Source organism: Trichomycterus rosablanca, chromosome 12 (genome assembly GCF_030014385.1).
Source record: "Trichomycterus rosablanca isolate fTriRos1 chromosome 12, fTriRos1.hap1, whole genome shotgun sequence".
Classification (NCBI taxonomy): domain Eukaryota; kingdom Metazoa; phylum Chordata; class Actinopteri; order Siluriformes; family Trichomycteridae; genus Trichomycterus; species Trichomycterus rosablanca.
The window spans coordinates 2272176-2287661 of record NC_085999.1 but is presented as its reverse complement, the minus strand read 5'-3'; the positions used below and the strand labels follow the sequence as shown (position 1 = coordinate 2287661).

Genomic DNA, 15486 nt, shown 5'->3' with positions numbered 1-15486 from the left:
TGTCCATGGGTAGCAATGAAGCTTGAGATTCCTTATAACTGCTGCAGTTACGACCTCTGCTGGCATTCAGTGGAGCTCGCACAGAGACGGGGGATAATGGAGATCGGTGCATGACTCTCTGTGCACTATACGGATCTCCGTATGAACCCACCTTGTGCATGTGAAAAGGAGTAGAGGAAGTGAAATGCAGCATGATCGGGTATTTGGATACGATCAGATCGGGAGGAAAAAGGAATAAAAAAGAAGGAAGGACTTCTTAAAAGCTGTGCTTAAATATATTTGGATGTGTACAAAAGTAGTGTTTTTGTTATCTTTTATTTTTATTAGTTCTTTATGGCTGGATTAAATCTTAAAGAACAGCTTTCACTAGCAAGGGTAAACATCAGTGTAGCAGAAATGACTCCCTAACCTGAGACTCTCACCTTTGTCTTTTTTGTCTTTTTATATTCTTTATATTCTCATTTTTTACATTACATTTACTTTACATTAAATTTTTTAAATAATTGTATTTTATTTCCTTTTGCACTTACATGTTCGTGTTTGTGTGATGCGTGTAATGTCTGAATTGCTGCTGTAACACGGCAAATTCCCTTTGGGAAATCAATCGATCAATCAATTTAACGTCTGACATTTCTGTACTTACGTCTTTGTCTTCATTCCTCAAGACTGACGGAGATGAACTAGAGCAGGTACATTATTAGTTTCTGCTTTAGCGCGTTGAAGTAGCTGCTTGGCTTCACGTCCTTTCCGATTGTAGTTTTGTAGATTTTTGTACTAGTATAGATGTGAATACTGCCACCCGAGCGCCCTCAGATTATTTGGCTGTGGATGTAAATGTAATTCTTCTTCCTCTTTGAGACCCATCAGCTTTTGCCCAGTCACCGCCATGGACTTTTGGTTTTACCCCCAGAGCTGCTCCGCACACAACACAGATTTGCTGGAAATATTATTGGTTTGATGCTGGAATTTTTTCCACATATCCTGTGTTTATTACATTTGTGTTTTACCAACTTACACCGATCAGCCATAACATTAAAACCACCTCCTTGTTTCTACACACACTGTCCATTTTATCAGCTCCACTTACCATATAGAAGCACTTTGTAGTTCTACAATTACTGACTGTAGTCCATCTGTTTCTCTTCATGCTTTGTTACCCCCCTTTCACCCTGTTCTTCAATGGTCAGGACCACCACAGAGCAGGTATTATTTAGGTGGTGGATGATTCTCAGCACTGCAGTGACACTGACATGGTGGTGGTGTGTTAGTGTGTGTTGTGCTGGTAAGAGTGAGTTTTTAAACACCGTGTCCACTCACTGTCCACTCTATTAGACACGCCTACCTAGTCGGTCCACCTTGTAGATGTAAAGTCAGAGACGATCGCTCATCTATCGCTGCTGTTTGAGTCGGTCATCTTCTAGACCTTCATCAGTGGTCACAGGACGCTGCCCACGGGGCGCTGTTGGCTGGATATATTTGGTTGGTGGACTATTCTCAGTCCAGCAGTGACAGTGAGGTGTTTAAAAACTCCATCAGCGCTGCTGTGTCTGATCCACTCATACCAGCACAATACACACTAACACACCACCACCATGTCAGTGTCAGTGCAGTGCTGAGAATGATCCACCACCCAAATAATACCTGCTCTGTGGGGGTCCTGTGGGGGTCCTGACCATTGAAGAACAGAGTGAAGGGGGGTAACAAAGCATGTAGAGAAACAGATGGACTACAGTCAGTAATTGTAGAACTACAAAGTGCTTCTATATGGTAAGTGGAGCTGATAAAATGGACAGTGAGTGTAGGAACGAGGAGGTGGTTTTAATGTTATGGCTGATCGGTGTATAACCAAATAGCTTCACTGAATCGTTTCTGCCTTTTGTGCTTTATGTGGATAATAAAAGAGTTCTTGTTGTTGATTCATCTAAGAATCTCTTCCTCTCTCTTTATGTAGCCTGAAAGTCCTGCTAGAATACCCAGGCCCTCGTCTGCCAAGGGACAGCGACGCCGACCCAAAGCAGGAGCGCCAGGTAACTTCCTTAAACAGACCGGTTACCAAGTAGCCACTGTCATCATGGGAGAAACTAAAATAATCCCGCTGTTAAGTCGGTACTTGCTTATTTGTGCTTAACTGGTGCTGATTTCATTTTCTTTCTTATTTTGTTTTTTTAGATGAATCAGACAGTGATGGAGGTGAGTAGGTGATGTTTAGATTCTGGCTCTTTGAAATGCTTCTTTAGCTCCCAAAACGAATTCCATCAAGATGTATTGGGTTACAAATACACAAATACGCCATAACATTAAAACCACCTCCTTGTTTCTACACTCACTGTCCATTTTATCAGCTCCACTTACCATATAGAAGCACTTTGTAGTTCTACAATTACTGACTGTAGTCCATCTGTTTCTCTGCATGCTTTGTTAGCCCCCTTTCACCCTGTTCTTCAATGGTCAGGACCCTCACAGGACCACCACAGAGCAGGTATTATTTAGGTGGTGGATGATTCTCAGCACCGCAATGACACTGGCATGGTGGTGGTGTGTTAGTGTGTGTTGTGCTAGTATGAGTGGTGAGTTTTTAAACACCTCACTATCACTGCTGGACTGAGAATCATCCACCAACCTAAAACATCCAGCCAACAGCGCCCCGTGGGCAGCGTCCTGTGACCACTGATGAAGGTCTAGAAGATGAGCGACTCAAACAGCAGCAATAGATGAGCGATCGTCTCTGACTTCACATCTACAAGGTGGACCAACTAGGTAGGAGTGTCTAATAGAGTGGACACGGTGTTTAAAAACTCCAGCACAACACACACTAACACACCACCACCATGTCAGTGTCACTGCAGTGCTGAGAATGATCCACCACCTAAATAATACCTGCTCTGTGGTGGTCCTGGCCATTGAAGAACAGGGTGAAAGCAGGTTAAAAAAGTATGTAGAGAAACAGATGGACTACAGTCAGTAATTGTAGAACTACAAAGTGCTTCTATACGATAAGTGGAGCTGATAAAATGTTGCCCTGTCCGTTTTTTTACATTTTACATTGTGTGTAATAATAATGCCATGTTTGTGTTACTGTAACCATGATCAGGGATCTTTGACAGTCCTGCTGTTTGGACTATACTGGATGTAGGAATAAAACCTCGGGCTCAGCGGGAGTTTAATCTGAGGTGATTTTTAAAGCCTGTGGAGTTAGAGCACCATGTTTGTTTCAGCAGGTGAGAACACCTCAGGGAACAAGCAAGTCCACCTCGAAAACGGAGAGGCTTCAGATGTGCCATCTCATGCATCACACAGGTCAGTACTTCTTTTGTCTCTCCGTACACAGAGCCGATCCGCATTAGCACTCGTCAAGTGTAGGTGACGAGATGCGTACGGCTGCTGCCCACGCGTCGGAGGGGGCGTGGGTTAGCTTCGTTCTCCTCAATCAGAGCGGGATCGGCATTAGTGGAGAGGAAGCGTGATGCAATCGGGCAATTGGACGCGCCGAAGTCGGGAGAAAATGCATAAAGAAATATTCAGCACTAAATTTGTCATGCAGCTTTAAATATTTAAGAGGCAAAATAGTTTTAAAACAATCTTTTCCTGTGCTCAGAACCTTTCCCAGATAATAATAACGTCCACCTGCTTCTCATTTCCCTCTGAATTTCCTTCCATAAAAGAAAATCAGTTTGGGTCTCCTGGCACTTGTTTACATCTCGCCAGCTGTTTGCACATCAGCCACACGATTATTATTCTGTGATTATATAATTACCGAAGTGTTCTATAATAACGGCACGCTTTCTGAAGCAGCGGTAACAGGAGGATAGCACGGCCCGGCAGTGCCAGACCAGCTCCTCCAAGAGTCAAGAGGCAGGAGAGCTACGCTGATGCAGTACCAGACGAAAGGTAGGTACTGTCTGACCCACAAAAACGACCGCGGTACTGTACGGCCATTCACGCCCACAGGAGTCGAATCATGAAGGACCTGGACGGGGGGAATACAGGGTGTAAGCATGGTCAGTAATGCCAAGTAAAGGAATAATGTTCTGAAAGCTCATAGTGTGAAGTATAAAGATGTATAAAAAGATTATATACACCGACCAGGCATAACATTATGAGCACTGACAGGTGAAGCGAATAACACTGATTATCTCTTCATCACGGCACCTATTAGTGTGTGTGTGTGTGGGGGGGGGGGGGGGGTATATTAGGCAGCAAGTGAACATTTTATCCTCAAAGTTGATGTTAGAAGCAGGAAAAATGGGCGAGCGTGATGATCTGAGGGCCGAATTGTGATGGCTTTACGTCTGGGTCAGAGCATCTCCAAAACTGCAGCTCTTGTGGGGTGTGTCCCGGTCTGCAGTGGTCAGTATCTATCAAAAGTGCTCCAAGGAAGTAACAGTGGTAAACCGACGACAGGGTCATGGGCGGCCAAGGCTCATTGATGCACGTGGGGAACAAAGGCTGGGCCGTGTGGTCCGATCTAACAGATAGGGGGGGGGAATGGACGAGCGTGAGGATCTGAGCGAGTGTGACGAGGGCCAGATCGTGATGGCTAGACGACCGGGTCAGAGCATCTCCAAAACTGCAGCTCTTGTGGGGTGTGTCCCGGTCTGCAGTGGTCAGTATCTATCAAAAGTGCTCCAAGTAAGGAAGAGTGCACTCTAAAAAATGATTCAGCACATTAGTAAATTAAACGTAACATAACAAGTCAGTTCAACATAAAAAAAATTAAGTTTGTTACATTTGTTCAAAATTTTGAGTTCGGGCAACTTAAAAAAAAAAAACATTATTTTAGACAAACTCAAAATTTTAACCTTTTTCAACGCATTATTTTGCTTTAGTACAACATCATACCAATTTTGAGTTGAGCCAACTAAAATATCTGAGTTGCTTGAATGTATTATGTTTAAATACTGGGAAGGGGCGGAGCTTTACCCAGAAAGCCTTGCGGCAGTGGTATCCACCCCTACCGTGACTGTGCAGACCAGCATTGGGAACAGTGTGGCTACACTGAGAAATATGTTGATGCATGCTCGATAATCCAGGTATACAAATCCACAAAGTTAAATCAGTTCATCTGGACAAGTTTGTTGTAGAGTTTGTTGTTCTCTTCAACAAACTTGTGTCCAGGTGAACCGATTCAACTTGGTGGATATGCTGAGAAATGGATCGGCATGTGTATTTGTGGTATGAATGTATATGTGTATGAATAAGTGTCTGTCCAGTGATTCAGTAAAAGTGCTGATTCCTATCGCCTTCTTCTCTCGCCGACATTACAATAATATTCAGCATAATCACATTAGCAGAACCTAATTTATTTGGGTTTGTGGAACAAAACAATGACATTAAAATTAAGTAGGTTCAGATTAATTTAGCGTGATGGTGTTAAAGATGTTCATGTTGATATTACCTAATTTAGTTAAGTTCGTTTAACAGCGAAAGGCTTGTTGCATTTACTTAAAACATTCTAGTTGAGATGACATGGAAAAATGCAGGCAAATTGTTACCATAATTTTTTTAAGTAGATCCAGTATATTATTTTTTAGAGTGTGGTAAACCAGTGACAGTGAAAAAACTGGCAATAGTAGGGATTGAACCAGCAACCTTCTGATCACTAGTGTGGTACCTTAACCAATGTGTTACCACTGCTTGTTCTGCTGCAAAACTTCACGTGATTATGACAAGCTCATAGACGTGTCACATGTTCACCAGCGGACGTTTGACGTGTCCGTAAACATCATGTTATTATTTTTTAATTATTAGGATCCGAAGGCAATGTTTTACACTTTGCTTCCATTCATGACAGGAACGGTAGTTACAGGTTACCCATAATTCATCAGTTCAAGTTAAATATCAAACACAGTCACAACCGATTTTGTATCTCCAATTGGGGCGGCACGGTGACTCGGTGGGTAGCACTGTCGCCTCATGGCAAGAAGGTCCTTTCTGTGTGGAGTTTGCATGTTCTCCCCGTGTCTGCGTGGGTTTACTCCGGGCGCTCCGGTTTCCTCCCACAGTCCAAAGACGTGCAAGTGTGGTGAATTGGAGACACTAAATTGTCCATGACTGTGTTTAATATTAAACTTAAACTGATAAATCTTGTGTAATGAGTAACTACCGTTCCTGTCACGGATGTAACCAAAGTGTAAAACATGACGTTATAATCCTAATAAATAAATAATAATGTTGTTTAGCGTCAGGTCAGTGCATCACTACTGACCACATGATAGTCCATATGAAAGTGTATCTTCACCACGTGTTTTTGTACTTCTCCAGACTCGGCAGTGCCAAGCCTCCCTCAGCTGTCATTGTGGACGGCAAAAAGCTCTCCGATGAGGAGGAGGAGGATGAAGATGGGCAGTTTGTAGTCGAGGAGGCAGCTCCACCTCCCCCTGACATGCCTGAAATGAAGGTAGCGAGTGATTTGAGGTGGTTATTATTATTAATATGAATATTTTGAATGGAAACAAAACTCATTATGTATGATCTGCTTTGCAGGAGTTATCAGGTGAATTACAGGGTGATGAGGAACATGGTGAGTTTAAGTCCAGGGTTTATTATTTGGGATTTATTATTATTAGGTAGTTTTGTTTATAATCAGATTTGATTTCCTCTTGTATTAGGTGGACTCGTTAAAAAAATCCTGGACACTAAGAAGGACTACGAGTCGTCGCCATCAGCCTCTAGATCGAAAGATCAGGTAGGATGATTGTTGTGTTTTAATTTAGTTTAATTTATGTTTTAAAGCCAGTTTTGCGCTAATACTACAGTAGATTACCAGATTCCCACTCTTGGTCCTTGGTTGAGAAGCTAACCCACGCAGCCGTATGCATCATGTCACCTACACTTGACGAGTGCATATGCGGATCAGCACTGTGTACGGAGAGACACACCCTCATCTCTGTGCAGGCACCATCAATCAGCCAGCAGAGGTCGTAATCCCTATCCGGCTTAATATCCCACCCCTGTATGAACAACAGGCCAATCGTTGCTCAAGTGGCCGCTCGGCCCAGTCGGCAGGCAGAGCCGAGACTCGATACGACGTCTTCGAGATCCCAGCTCTGGTGTTCCAGCGTGTGTTTTAACCGCTGCGCCACCTGAGCGGCCTTGGTTGAGATTCTAATGTAACTCTCACCCGTGTGTTTTCTTTAAGTCTTAATATAACTTTAAGAGTTGTGATGTGATGTCAGGGGCCAGTTTGTGCAACAAATACTAGATAACAGTGACTCAGGTGATGGAATATTCCAAATCTGAACACGGATTCATGGCTAAGACGTGTTTTCTCGAGTTTGGTGTGGGGGGGTCTAATCCCGACCCCACTGAACATGTTTGGGGTGAATAGGAGCTCCAGTTGCCAAGCTTTCTTTATCAGTGCCTGATTTTACAAATGCTCTCCTGGCTCGATAGGCACACATTCCAGACGAGTGGTGGCTGTTAAAGCCACAAAATTAAAACCACCTCCTTGTTTCTACACTCACTGTCCATTTGATCAGCTCCACTTAATGTAGTCCATCTACTGACTGTAGTCTGTCTGTTTCTCTACATGCTTTGTTCACCCCCTTTCACCCTGTTCTTCAATGGTCAGGACCCCCACAGGACCCCCACAGAGCAGGTATTATTTGGGTGGTGGATCATTGGGTGGTGTGTTAGTGTGTGTTGTGCTGGTATGAGTGGATCAGACACAGCAGCGCTGCTGGAGTTTTTATCCAGCCAACAGCGCCCCGTGGGCAGCGTCCTGTGACCACTGATGAAGGTCTAGAAGACGACCGACTCAAACAGCAGCGATAGATGAGCGATCGTCTCCGACTTTACATCTACAAGGTGGACCGACTAGGTAGGAGAGTCTAATGGAGTGGACAGTGAGTGGACACGGTGTTTAAAAACTCCAGCAGCGCTGCTGTGTCTGATCCACTCATACCAGCACAACACACACTAACACACCACCACCATGTCAGTGTCACTGCAGTGCTGAGAATGATCCACCACCTAAATAATACCTGCTCTGTGGTGGTCCTGTGGGGGTCCTGACCATTGAAGAACAGGGTGAAAGGGGGCTAACAAAGCATGTAGAGAAACATATGGACTACAGTCAGTAATTGTAGAACTACAAAGTATATATATGTACATATATAAGTATATACTGTATATTTCACTGTGAACACCATTGATCTGTATTGTTAGCATTTATCTCCTCCGCTAGAGGTCAGTGTTGTGTCAGGTTACACATGTAGAACTAGAGCAAGGCTCACGGCATTCCCACAAGCATGAGTAGATGTATTTTAGATCCAGCATTCCAGTGAGTATTTGTTATAGTAACCGCAATACTTTAGGGAGCTGCTTTCTCGCTATTTGTCATCTAAAGGCCTTAGTCATCGGGTTAATCATCTTCCAAAGAAAGCACATTCCCAAATGGACTGTAATGGGGTAATTGCGGTTTCAAACCCACTTCACTGGCAAAGTTTAGCAACAGGAACTGAACTTCATCTACATGCATCTCGATTTTAACATCTCACCCCATTGATCAGCAGTCGCGGGTTGTTTGTTTTGTTTAGATCAACTGTGTAACCTCAGGATCTCAGATCGGATTCTCTGAGCTCAGTTATAATTGTTTGGTTTGGGATTAGATTATTGTATTTTTATATTTTCTAAGTAGTGGTCGATATGTCAGTCTGATCTGACAGTCTGGAAGCTTCTGGAAGCAATCCTAGGTGTGATGACTGGCTTTATGACACTAAAATACGTCCGTGGATCAGATCAGAAGTGTATTAGTCGCCGTTTAAGAGGCGCAGCGGTAAAACACACACTAGAACACCAGATCTGGGATCCTGAATACATCGTATGGAGTCTCAGCTCTGCCTGCCGGCTGGGCTGAGCGGCCACATGAACAACGATTGGCCCGTTGTTCAGATATGGGCGGGATATTAAGCCAGATAGGGACTCTATCATAACGAATGCAGTTATGACCTCTTCTGGCTGATTGATGGCGCCTGCACAGAGATGAGAAACGAGTGCTCTCGGGGTGTGACTCTCCGTACACAACGCTGATCCGCACTGCACTCGTCAACGTGTAGGTGATAAGATGCATACGGCTCCTGCCCACGTGTCGGAGGGGGCGTGGGTTAGCTTCGTTCCCCTCGATCAGAGCGGGGATCGGCATCGGTGGAGAGGAAGCGTGACGCAATGGGGCAATTGGACGATCTACACGGGAGAAAAAGGGAGACTCACTTATGGGAATTAAAATACTGTACACCAGCAGCAAACTTTACTCGTCCTGTCATTCCACATCACACAGGTTCACAGATTCTGATACACCAGTGGATCGGATAAAAAGCACATTTGATTCAGATTTCAGGCTATTTTGAGTGATTTACTGTCAGTCCAGGTTTACTGCCTGGTCCACAGTTTAGTGTTAGTTTAGCTAGTTGGAGAGGTTATTGGGGTGTGATGGCAGGATGCATTGTGGCATTCACAGCATTAAATATGGTAGTTAAACAGGGCATTGTTGTTGTCTTATCCGTGTGTCTTCTGTAAGACTTTGCAAAGTTGTGATGGTTAAGGTCCTGGACTAGTAAGCAGAAGGTCGCTGGTTCACCACTACCAGGCTGCCACTGTTGGGCCCTTGAGCAAAGCCTTAAACCCTCAATTGCTTGGACTGTAGACTGTAAGTCGTTTTGGATAAAAGCATCTGCTAAATGCAGAAAATGTAAATGTCAATGATTCACTCGAAGCAGAGATGCAGGTTATGTTTGAAAGCCAGTTTTGCACCAGTACCAGATAACCAGATTCCTACTGTTGGCCCTTGGTTGAGATTCTAATGTAACTCTCACTCGTGTGTCTTCTCTAAGTCTTAATATCTAGAGTCATGATCCTGACAAAGAGTTGTGATGTGATGTCAGGGGCCAGTTTGTGCAGCAAATACTAGATAACAGCGGATCAGATGATGAAATATTCCAAATCTGAACACCGATTCATGACTAAGGTGTATTTTGGCGAGTTTGTTGTGGATGAACTTGCGGCCTGATGCGTTCGGGATGAATAGGTGCGCCAGTTGCTAGCCAAGCTTACAAATGCTCTCCTAGCTCGACAGGCACAAATTTCAGATGAGTGGTGGCTGTTATAGCTGCAAAATGCAGGTAACTATATATTCATGCTCACGGTGACTTTTATTTGATGTCAGACAGGATGAACCTGATATATTTCATCTTTTATCTGCTCAACTTCATTTCATTTATTAATAAACATCCATTCCTGCATTTCAGACCTGCAACACATTCCAAAAAAAGTTGGGCCGGGGGCTGTTTAGGGCTAGTAATGAGGTGAACAAACTAAATAATGATGTGATTTTAAACAGGTGATTGTGATCATGGTTCGGTACAAAAGCAGCGTCCAGGAAAGGCTGAGAGTCTCTGATGAGTAAAGATGATCAGAGGATCCAGTTTGTCCACAAATGTGTGAGAAAATGATTGAAATGTTTAAAAACAATGAACCACAAAGAAAGATTGGAAGGGATTTGCATGTTCTCCCTCTACAGAGCAGAATATCATTAAACCATTCAAGGAATCAGGAGGAATTTCAGTGCGTAATGATACTTAAAACTTTACTGTGCAAAAAAAGAAGCCTCATGTTAGCCATGTCCAGAAGCGGCGTCGACTTCTCTGGGCTCGGGGGCATCTAGGATGGACCATCACACAGTGGAAACGTGTATTGTGGTCAGATGATTTCCAGCATTTTTTTGGAAACACTGGTTACTGTGTGTTTCAGACCAAAGACGAAAAGGACCCATCCAGGGTCTGTCATGGTATGGTATGTCACGGTGACACTTCTGTGATGAAACTGACCAGACAAAACATGAACTATCTCAGTTTTATCCAGTCTGCAATCAAAGAAAAGTCAAAGTCAATGTAAGACACTTGTACAACAAGGTCATTATCACGTATCCACTTACTTGGATCATGAACGTGACACAAATGAAGTGTTTACAAGTGTTGGAGTGTCGTGAGTCAGCATTACATAGTGGATTAGATTGGAAAATGCCAGTATTGACCCAACGTTGCTTGATGAGTAATCACAACAAACCCCCATGACTCAGTTTCCCATCCCTCGTTGTCTTGCGACATTCAGAATAAAGTGGAAAATCGATTTTATGATAGATTTAATGTCACCAGTGTCTTACTGACCAGAGTCAAAATGCAGGAGAAGTATTTCTCAGTTCCAAAGCTCAATAAAAACCAGTTCCACTAAAAACATCTCACTGGAGGCTGCGTTTTCCATTCCTGCACCGGAGCACAAGCAGGCAATAAACCTGGTTTACTTTCCCGTATTCCCACGCAGCAACAATAAACCGGCCTTTCCATATTTTATCGTGGATATATTTTTCAGAAGCACTGGAGTATGCTCTCGGCGCAGACGCGGTGCAGTCGGGAAGCGTCCGGCCCTGGACCCGGAGCTCCCACAGTCAATATTTAGACAGTGATTCAGTTTGTTCTCTTGTCTGTACCACGCTCACATTTTTTGGGTGGTCCACCTCGCTCAAGTGCGCACTCATTTTCCAGCCGTGTGATCCGAGTGTGCCTGTTGGTTTGATGGATTCCGTGTTTGGTATCGCCGCTCATGCAGAAAGCCCCAGCCTCGGCGTGACCCGTGCCATCTGCACGGACACGCTGGGTGTCCACGTGGCTCAACGTCAGGTCCTGTCCGGTCCGGTCCCCTCTGATCCGGTCCAGAACCTCCTGCCTGGCCGTTCGCTTCTTCTAAGGTGCCACATAAACATACAAAAAGTCACAAGCCGTTCCTGCTGCGACTTTAAATAAAACACACCTCCGTTTTTCTTTTACTCTTTCTGCCCAGCTTCTTCATTTCAAAATAATCAGACTGGATTTCCTTCCCTTTCCAAATAATCAAATTATTACACACACACACACACACACACATCAGACACGAGCCAGATCTGGAACGGAATCCGAGCACCACTCGGAGCGCTCGCCTAATTCACTTAAAGCTGCCTCATCAGTCTTCCGAGCGTGAGCTGGGCTTCGGGCTTTTAGGGCACCGTGCGCTTTAAACAGAGCTGCAGGTTAACCAGCGCACCGCGCTCTCCCCGTCCACACCGCCGCATGGAAAAACAAGCTACAATGACTTCCTTCCTGACTTAAAAGGGGTGAGGGTTCAGCCTAATAAAGCTGCAGCTCCCCTGTAATCTAGGTGGAACGTGGAGAGTTAAAAATGTAAATAGCCAGTCTCCTCAGTCCCCTGACGGGTGTAGAGTTACAGAGCTTATAACTCATTCTGTAACTAGACTGTGTTTGTGTTACTCCGAGTTTCTGAACGTCGCAGATCTTAACACACTGCTCCTAAAATCAGCTTCAGTTTCTATCTGAGTTTGAGTGAGACTCGATTCTCTCTGTTGGGGATGTTCATGAAATCTCAGTATTTTACACTCCTGTACTGATCAGTGCTGTTTGTTATTTTTATTTTTCTGTAATTGTGCATTTTTAATTATGCTAATTTAATGTATAGGGATGCAAATACTACTGCATTTAAATAACATACTGTATCTTATTTTAACCTTTAATGTTCTTCAGTATTGATAAAGTATCTGTCTGTCTGTCTGTTTATCTATCTAAATGTCTGTCTATCTATCTGTCTCTTTCTGTCTGTCTATCTGTAGTCTGTCTCTTTATCTATCTAGTCTGTCTGTCTATATCTATATATTTGTCTGTCTATCTGAATATCTAGTTATCTGTCTATCTATAGTCTGTCTGTCTGTCTATATATGTCTGTTTGTCTGTCTGCATTGCTTTCTATCTATAATCTATCTAAATTTCTGTACATCTATCTATCTCTATCTGTCTGCCTGTCTGTCTATTAAACTATCTATCTATCTGTCTGTCTATCTATCTATCTATCTATCTATCTATCTATCTATCTATCTATCTATCTATCTATCTGTCTGTCTGTCTGTCTGTCTGTCTCTCTGCCTGCCCGCCTGTCTGTATATCTATCTATTTATATCTGTCTGTCTGTCTATTTGTCTGTTTATCTATCTATATCTGTCTGTGTCTGTCTCTCTGCCTGCCTGTCTGTCTATCTGTCTATCTGTCTATCTATCTATCTATCTATCTATCTATCTATCTATCTATCTATATATCTGTCTGTCTGTCTCTCTGCCTGCCCGCCTGTCTGTATATCTATCTATTTATATCTTTCTGTCTGTCTATTTGTCTGTTTATCTATCTATATCTGTCTGTGTCTGTCTCTCTGCCTGCCTGTCTGTCTATCTGTCTATCTGTCTATCTGTCTATCTATCTATCTGTCTATCTATCTATCTATCTATCTATCTATCTATCTATCTATCTATCTATCTATCTATCTATCTATCTATCTATCAATATGTCTGTTTGTCTGTCTATCTATAATCTAAATGTCTGTATATCTGTCTATTTATTCATCTATCAACCAACCTACCCACCTACCATGATGGACACTCCAAACCAAATCACGTTTTCCTCCATGTGCTCACATGTATCTGCAGGCTTGTTTTCTCTTATTATTTTGGCTTTTCTCTTACCATAACAACTGCAACCATGGTGGAAAGTCTCATTTAGATTAATATCTGTCTTTTACTCTAATACATTTACTCAGTCACAGTTCCTCAAAATAATGTCAGTGTGATAACTGAGGGAAACATTTATTAATGTGTTCGTTTTGCTCATTTGCTTGTAATGCGTGTTATGAGTTTGACCCTGTACACATTCTATCCTGTCCAGTAAATCCTGTCCAGACAGGGTCAGGGGTGCAGTTCTACCCGCCCACAGTTTGTTTTTGAAACATTTACCCCTTCTGTTTATCATTGTTTGTATTCCACGACATGTCAGCATCACATGTTAGAGCATTTTAGGTGAATTTGATCTGAACGTGTATTTTTCTAAGCAAAACTGAGTCTGAGTTTTCAAAAACAGTCATATTACTTTATTAAACTTAATAACTGGCTTCAGGTCGACCGTCTCTCGTCACAGACAGTCCGGCTGAAGAATGCGCTGTGTATTTTAGCGCTGACCTCCGCGGTGACCCAGAAGGCCTGTATATTATTTTAAAACACTTCACGTCGAGTCACTTTTTATTTAGACAGAGCCGACCCCTCTCAGCAGCTGCGTTTTCATAAGCATTCTTCTTCTTCTTCTTCTTCTTCGTTTTCTCTTTTTTTATACCATCGAATTAGGCCTGATGAAGCTCGGCGGTGTGTAAATAAACTCCACGGCACACGGATGGATGGCTGGTGAATGAATGAGCACCACACACAGGAGAAAACAAATAATGATCCCTCCAGGTCTGTTGGAAGAAGGTTTACAGAATAACCTGCTTAGTTGTGGTGGATACGAGAAGACAAACAAATGATGTTACAAAGAAGTAAGGGCAGAAAGATTCAAGAGAGTTCTTCTAATGTCTCATGGTTCCTCGGCTCTTCTATTCTTCTGGCTCCTCCAATGAGACGAACTGTTTGATATGAGGCGTAAAAGCGACTCAAGCTTAGCGTGACTTATTGTAGTAAAACAGCGAGTGAGGAATGTGATTAGTGGAGGAACTTATGAGCAGTAATAATGAAGAGAAGTTTAGTGCTCCTGTCTCCTTCTTTTACTACATTAAACCACGTTAAGCTTTATTTTCAACCAGAAGCGTTTTAGACTCTGGGAGAAGCTGATTCTGATTCTCACCGTTTCTCAGAAGCTCGAGCTGTAACACAAGTTTAAAAGTGAAACAGTGAGGAAAGTCGCACACACAGCGACTTCAGACTCGACTCGGACTCGTTTAGAATGAATCGGACTCGACTCGTGACTCGCAAAAAATGACTTGCGTCGCTCCCTACTTAAAATGGTGGAATACCCTTCGTAGTGCACTTCACAGTAACAGATAATGTGAATGGAACGCTCCTACAGAAGTGGTGCTAATGGTTGTAAGAAGCGCCTTCTGAACCAATAAGAGCTTCTGATTGTAATTGTTAGTAAGAAATGCTGTTACTTGCATTTATTCAGTTTGCGTCACACAGATGACGTGGTAATGAAACGCTCGATCGGCTTTCTAACGACTTCCTGTTTTACTTCACAACCGGGAAAAGTTTGGAGGTTTTTAATTATAAGCACATTTACAAAATAACGGATTCTGTTCCTAATGGGACACACGCTTATAAATGTAATAGCATCTGGAAGAACAGAAGTTAAGTTAAGCAGTATTATGGATATTTTGCCGTGTTTTGGATTTTGGCCGCTGTGCCGTGATTTGCAATGAAAACAAAACGTCAGTTTAAGCTTTTAACTGGAACCTAGGAAAGTAAAGGCACGAAGTAAAACGACTAAATACACTCGCTAATCTGTTGTTGTTTTATATCTGAACTTACAGATTATTTCTTTATTTCTACACTTGCAATATATGTTTTGTGTAGATTATATTGACTCGGACTCTAACCTAAACACTCGTGACTTGACTCGGACTGTAGCCTAAAGACTC

General features: G+C 42.9%; 1 protein-coding gene across 4 annotated transcripts in view; it reads left to right on the top strand.

Annotated features, from left to right (window-relative positions):
• Nucleotides 1-15486, top strand: part of traf3ip1 (TNF receptor-associated factor 3 interacting protein 1) — a 39184-nt gene that overhangs the window by 15171 nt on the left and 8527 nt on the right. Inside the window, exons 7-13 of one of the 4 annotated variants that reach the window (XM_063005992.1) lie at nt 1952-2027; nt 2170-2190; nt 3219-3297; nt 3793-3888; nt 6262-6397; nt 6484-6520; nt 6609-6685. In XM_063005992.1, coding sequence (XP_062862062.1) covers nt 1952-2027; nt 2170-2190; nt 3219-3297; nt 3793-3888; nt 6262-6397; nt 6484-6520; nt 6609-6685 — 522 coding nt within the window. Of the gene's footprint in view, nt 1-1951; nt 2028-2169; nt 2191-3215; nt 3298-3789; nt 3889-6261; nt 6398-6483; nt 6521-6608; nt 6686-15486 lie in introns of all 4 variants that reach the window. The other 3 variants (XM_063005991.1, XM_063005995.1, XM_063005993.1) reach the window with 3 other exon arrangements.